The sequence below is a fragment of the Caenorhabditis briggsae genome (assembly GCF_000004555.2).
Source record: "Caenorhabditis briggsae complete genome, chrV, whole genome shotgun sequence".
NCBI lineage: Eukaryota > Metazoa > Nematoda > Chromadorea > Rhabditida > Rhabditidae > Caenorhabditis > Caenorhabditis briggsae.
This window is the reverse complement of record NC_013488.2, coordinates 1,825,259-1,831,355: the sequence shown is the minus strand read 5'-3', so window position 1 is coordinate 1,831,355 and position 6,097 is coordinate 1,825,259. Positions and strand designations below refer to the sequence as shown.

Here is a 6,097-nt window from a genome sequence, read left to right as displayed (position 1 = left end):
CGACCGAATTCATGCATTTGCGCGTCAAAATACCAGAGGGTATTTGCGTACGCAACATTGCGTCATTCAATGCGTGCGCAAATACTCTGGGGCATGTCGACGATCAAATGCAAAAATTCGGTCGACGGTCGGTCGGCCGCCTATAAAGCCTTTGTCCTTACAAAGTTGTACTATCCACTTTCATATAATTCAAATGATATCCTTTGGGCTTGGCGTTGTACTTAAACAAAATGCAGGTGTTGATGGAAATCTCGTGGAGGGCATCTCGAATATCCTTCTTATCCGATTCTTCTGGAATTTTCCAGATTTTTCTAAATGTTTGTCTTCTAAATACCTAACGAGTCATCCAAAGTGTACTGAATCGGCTTCCAGATGTCCCATTTTTGAACCATGTTCTCTTGAAAAAAGACTCCAGATCTTGGAGAGCGACCACCGGGAACTCCTGGAACATCTGCTCCACGTCCGGCTTCTCCAAGCTCATTGAGCAAGAAGTTGGCTTGGTGCTCCGTTAGCAGCACATCTCTATCGAATACTCCATTGTCGGCAGGAACGATCTGTACTTGCAAAAGTTAGGGCAGCATGTTAAAATGGCCTAGAAAACACACCAGGGGAATATCAGGTCATTTCTAGATCATTCACCATTGTGGCCTAGAAAATTCGACTTGAAAAAGCTCAGCCGCCATGGTAAATGGCCTAGAAAACACACCAGTTTCATTTCCAGGTCAATTTTGCTTACTGGCCTAGAAAACTCAACTTGAAAAAGTTAGGCCACCAAGGTAAATAGCATAGAAAAGCATAAAAAACATACCAGGTACATTTTTGACTATTTCTGGGCTTTTAACCATCCTGGGAAACTCACAATATGAGACAAATTGGCCCTTTTGAGCATCGCCTGCTTGACCTGCTGAGTTCTGTCAAATCGTAAATTGACCTTGTCGTGAGCTGGAGCAGCTTTTCCACCAACTGCTTGATCGAATGCCAACATCTGAATTCATACGATTTTCCAGAATTCCAAAAATTTCTGTATTTGTTCTACTAGAGGTCCACCATAGTTTGAGCTCAATTATCTCGGTTCCTAAGACAGATATCAAAAATTTGTCAACTGATGAATTATCGGAGATATTATGATAAACATTTTATCAGTTGACAGATTTTTAATATTTCGCATAGGGACCCGGATAATTGAGCTCAAAATGCACTATTGAGTGTGCTTCTATTAGAGTACGGTAACCACTAACCTTCGACATGAGTTCATGCTTAGCTTGGGTGTTTTGTGTGGATTGTTGATCGCACTTGAAAGATCTACAAGAATTCTGAATATCATTCCTTTGTTGGGAGCTAAGCTGTCCGAATTGCAATTGAAGTCCCTTGATGAATCCGACGAGTTCGCTGTTCAGCCCAGCTAGAGGGTCGCGGATGTTGAGCAATGGAACTCTTGGTAGAAGGTCTCCAGCGTTATAGATAATCGTTTCTATGATGGTTGGGACATCTGTGAACTGTGGGAGTTGACCTCGTTGACACTTTGGATGTCCCGGGTAGCGACGACAGAAGTGGCGAGCTTTGGCTCCCCATTCGGAACGGGAGGCACCCTGGAAGATTCAGGATATGAGGATCTAGGATCCATAGCTCACTCTTAACTCACTCTCAAATCTCCAATAACATCCGCATCATTCAATCCCATTTGTTGTTCAATATTTGCTGCGATGTTCCCAATCAATCCTCCGAGACCGCCACCACCTCGACCTCGGGGTCCGTCAAAACCTCCAGGACCTCCAGTTCCGTCGAATCCTTCATTAAATCCATCAGGGCCTCTATGAAAACCTCGGGGACCACCACGCCCTCCATCCCCAAATCTACCACCTCGAATGCCTGAAACTTTTTGAAAATCATAATTTGTACATTATCAAGTTAGAGCTCAATTATCTTATTTCCTGTAAAAGATATCAAAAAGTGGTCAACTGATAAAATATTGGTGGTATTGTGATAAACATTATATCGGTTGACAACTTTTTGATATCTTCTACAAGAAACGAGATAAACCGCCTAGAAATTGCAGGTTTTACAATAACTTTTCTAATCCCACATTGTCGATTTTGAGCTCAATTATCTTGGTTCCTGTGAAAGATATTAAATTTTTTTTCAACTGATAAAATGTTTGTGATATTATGATAAACAATTTACCAGTTGAACATTTTTCGATATCTTGTACAGTAACTGAGATAAGTTGACTGAAAGAGACAAGTTTTATGGTAGTTTTTCTATTCCTCACCGGCTAAAAGCTCTGGAATAATTTGGGTAGAACAAAAAGGAATTAATAGAAGTAGTATAGAAATCATTGGGGAAGTAACTGACTGGTTGACTGACAAAAATATAAAAAAGTTAAGATCAATGGAACATTGGCCAAACGGTTTGTTTTTTAGGAGAAGAAAAAGAGAGAAGACAGACAATAGCGTCACGCTGATTTCATTTTTTTTTCAAGGTGGACAGAAACTATGATACCGGGTGCGATATAAAGAAAACTTCACTCGTTTTGGTGGTCAACTACTAATTTGATATGGTAGGAGAAGGTTTTTTTTTGTTCTAAGAATTTCAGTAAAAATAGGCAATCTCTAGTCCTTGAGATTGTTCTAGAAGATCCCCTGAAACCTAGTGAACCAATAGAACCCTACATGTACTTTGAGCTCAATTATATCGATTCCTTTAAAAGCTATAAAAATATGTCAACTGATACAATATTGGTGATATTATGATGAACATTTTATCAGTTGATAGATTCTTGATATCTTGTTTAGGATCCGAGATAATTGAGCTCAAAGTTCACCTATAGGGAGCGCTTCTATTAAACCAAATACGGTAGGCCAGTTTTAAAGGCGTTCTAGATTGCTTCAAATTTGCTTCAATGTGTACTGCAAATTTCTTTCTAATTCAGACTTTAGATTCTCAATCCTTAAAATAGGGCAAACACATTTTGAAAGGAAGGGCAACAATTGGATCTGAAGGATCCTTGGTTCATCAAATCTGAAAGTTTCAAAGACTTATGCATTTAACGAATAATCTAACAAGAAAGCTTTATTCCAGAATTTCAGATTCTTTCAGCTTTATCACAGTGTATAATCGATTACATGCTATCTAATCTGTCTTTTCTGATTTTTCTGTTCTTCTTCCATCTCAACGGTGCACTCGATCTCCGGAGGGACGTCTTTGCATAATGACTCTCGTCGAGTTGTAGTGGTTTCACGATAAAGTGGCGCTTGAGTGTAGTCACAAACCTTCAAAGTATTATCGTAAAACCTTTAATAGAAGAGCCTCCCTAACTATCAATTTTGACTTTCACTGGCGGCGAGGTAATCTGGCTCAAATGTTAGGGAGACCTCTTATTACAGGTTTTAAGCAGAGATGTCCGAAATCAATTTTTTGAAAAACGGAATCCGGAATGCGGAATAAAATAATTTTCTCGGAATCCGGAATCCGGAATCCGGACAACTGAAAATTTTCCGGAATCCGGAATACGGAATCCGGACAAAAATATTTTTCACGGAATTCGGAATCCGGAATCCGGAATGAAAAAAATCACGGAATCCGGAATCCGGAATCCGGAGATCTCTGGTTTTAAGGTATTTCAAATATATTCAAGCTTACATCTCCGGCACCGACGGTGACAGTAATAAATGCCAGAAGAAAGAGAATCAGTTTGAAGTGGAGCATCTTCGAGTAAGAAGGATGAATGAATGAAATAAAAAAAGGGCTCTGATGTTGGGATCTTATACTACGTTTCATTCGGAAATAATGATGTATTCGATTTTCGGGAAAAAAAGAATCGCGACTTCTTGAGCATTTGAACAGAAAGGGGACACACAACATGAAGCTACAAACGATTGAATACGAAAATGATCACTAAAACATTTGCCACCCTGGTGGAGAACCAAAAATTTGAGAAACCGCTATTGATTGTGTTATCCGTGCAGGAAACAAGGTGTCCAGAGGTGGCCTAACTTTCTGCAAACTATTTTTTTAGGCCACAGTAGTTGATGGTCCAGAAGTAGTCTAATATACACTTGGTGCGTTTCCTAGGCAATTTAACATGCGGGCATAACTTTTGCAAGTCAAGTTTTCTAGGCCACCATGTTGAATGACCTAGATATGAACCCATATTCACCCTTGTGTGTTTTCTAGGCAATTTCAACATGGCCTAACAACGCTGGCCTAACTTCTGCAAGTTAGTTTTTTAGGAGACCAACTTTTTGGTTCAAACGAATTTTCGCTTTTTTTTTAATTTCTAACAAGTTGCTTTTCTGGGCTTGATGCCCTTAAGTTTGGTCGGCGGAACCACTCATTTTGTTGTTCAGATACTTCCGGAACACAGTTTTAACAAAACATTTTATTGATTTCTTTTTTTTAATATTCAATCACAGAATATCACATTTAAAAGTGAATTATTCCTCCTTATTCGAGATCACATCGCCTCGGTGTAGTTGCAGACCTGGAAAATGTTTATAACTGAATTGCTGGAACCTCAGAAGTTACATTTCGTGATCCTGATTTCTCATATCGATGTTTGTCGTTCTTTTTTTCAAGGATTGGTTGGGATGGTATTTGGGGTTTTGGTTGAGCTGGGATATCTATGATGCCTCCTTGATCCTAAAATTCAATTCATACTAAAGTATGTACTGTATTCAACCTACCAAGTAAGAACATACTTCTCCCTTAGCTTGAACGAGGTCACAAAAATGGAAAGAGATTAGAGTTAAAACGAAGATCAACTTGAGATGAACCATTTTTCTTTCAGAATGAAAAACTGCGGGATGAAGATGGATGAGGACGGATGAAACATCGTGTTTTCGGGTAGCCATAGATACGGAGACGTTACATATCGTAAAAGAAAAGCGACTTCTTGAGCATTTGAACATAAAAACAAGCAGAAGACACAATATCATGAAACTACAAAGAATTGGCTGGCTGGGTATACTGTACTTGAGATGTTGAGCATTAAAGGAGTCAGGCTTGATTAATCCGTCATTTTGGAAATAAGCTTGTTAGAGGACCAAACGAGCTTGGTTTGAACAGTCTTGACCTAGTAATCCTAAGCCCAACATCACGTCAAATAGCGCAGTCTGAGCCTGAGAACCATAGTTGCAAGCGGGCCGGGCCGGCAGATAACTCGGCTTCAGAACAAGATATTTTGACGGAATTGATCTGGGGTTGAGTATAATTTGAAAATTAATAGTTTCCATAACACATAAATCACTCTTCGGAATGGCTCGTATCCACGTACTCAAGTCATCGCAACCATGGTGATCCCTGGAAACATGCCCTCTGCTTTCCCTTTCTTTCTCACTTTCAAACTTGTTAGCTCATGCTCGACTAGCTCATTTTTTCATAAATCTTTAGGTTAAAAAATAATTATCTTAAAATTTACAGGTAACCTTAATTTTCGTTCAAAGTCGGTCACGATGGCAAAGGGAAACATCTTCGTAAGATTCAAAAACTACATTGTGGAGACAATCAGTGATACGTACCATCACATTCGCGAGCTACGTGCGGAATGGAATCGCCAACAAGGACGTGGTTAATTTGAATGGATCTTAAGATCAACTTTGTGAAATAAACCCTGTTAATTAAAACTGTTTGAGAGCATAAAATGAAAGATTGTCGGAGCTCTGGAAAAATATAGTTTTGCACTGAATGAAAGATTTGTCATTTTACCATCTTAATCTAATAGTATTTGCTTGTAAGATCGTCCATACCATTCCTTGTGGGTTGATTGTAAATGCAGCTATTCTGGATTCATTAATAACTGACAACTTCTAGTCGGAGATTGGTCAGATTCCGGATAGGAACGCTACTAAAGTCGACCAAACTCCGACACAATTTTGACATGGTTCCGACCTAGTAGTACTTCAATTTCCAAATTCCGACCAACCATGATCTGACCATGATCCGCAATACATCTGTTTTTGGACAAGTTCTCCATGGTCAATGTCAGTGTTGAGCGGAAATACATTTTTTCTTCACGGAAGACGGAAGACGGAAACGGAACAAAACTTTTTTTGACGGAAAACGGAAACCGGAATACGGAAAAAAAATTTTCCGGACCGAA

General features: G+C 39.3%; 4 protein-coding genes across 4 annotated transcripts in view; 1 reads left to right on the top strand and 3 right to left on the bottom strand.

The window, feature by feature from the left end:
• Nucleotides 1-2,336, bottom strand: part of Cbr-nas-9 — a gene marked incomplete at both ends in the record, with an annotated part of 3,389 nt that extends 1,053 nt beyond the window's left edge. The window contains 6 exons of the mRNA XM_045236664.1: nucleotides 162-291; nucleotides 335-554; nucleotides 860-985; nucleotides 1,239-1,589; nucleotides 1,643-1,869; nucleotides 2,270-2,336. Of these exons, the coding sequence (XP_045093853.1) occupies nucleotides 162-291; nucleotides 335-554; nucleotides 860-985; nucleotides 1,239-1,589; nucleotides 1,643-1,869; nucleotides 2,270-2,336 (1,121 nt within the window). The remainder of the gene's footprint in view (nucleotides 1-161; nucleotides 292-334; nucleotides 555-859; nucleotides 986-1,238; nucleotides 1,590-1,642; nucleotides 1,870-2,269) is intronic.
• A 789-nt stretch (nucleotides 2,337-3,125) lies between these two features.
• On the bottom strand, nucleotides 3,126-3,705 carry CBG26932 (the record flags this gene model as incomplete). The annotated part of the gene is made up of 2 exons (XM_045236663.1): nucleotides 3,126-3,269; nucleotides 3,640-3,705. The coding sequence occupies 2 exons, from the start codon at nucleotides 3,703-3,705 to the stop codon at nucleotides 3,126-3,128; spliced, it is 210 nt and encodes a 69-aa protein (XP_045098827.1).
• A 786-nt stretch (nucleotides 3,706-4,491) lies between these two features.
• Nucleotides 4,492-4,775, bottom strand: CBG26931 (the record flags this gene model as incomplete). Its single annotated transcript, XM_045236662.1, has 2 exons — nucleotides 4,492-4,638; nucleotides 4,683-4,775. 2 exons carry the CDS (start codon nucleotides 4,773-4,775, stop codon nucleotides 4,492-4,494), a joined length of 240 nt encoding a protein of 79 aa, XP_045098826.1.
• A 513-nt stretch (nucleotides 4,776-5,288) lies between these two features.
• CBG08823 lies at nucleotides 5,289-5,570 on the top strand (the record flags this gene model as incomplete). Its single annotated transcript, XM_002635472.1, has 2 exons — nucleotides 5,289-5,388; nucleotides 5,419-5,570. 2 exons carry the CDS (start codon nucleotides 5,289-5,291, stop codon nucleotides 5,568-5,570), a joined length of 252 nt encoding a protein of 83 aa, XP_002635518.1.
• Between the last annotated feature and the right edge of the window lie 527 nt (nucleotides 5,571-6,097).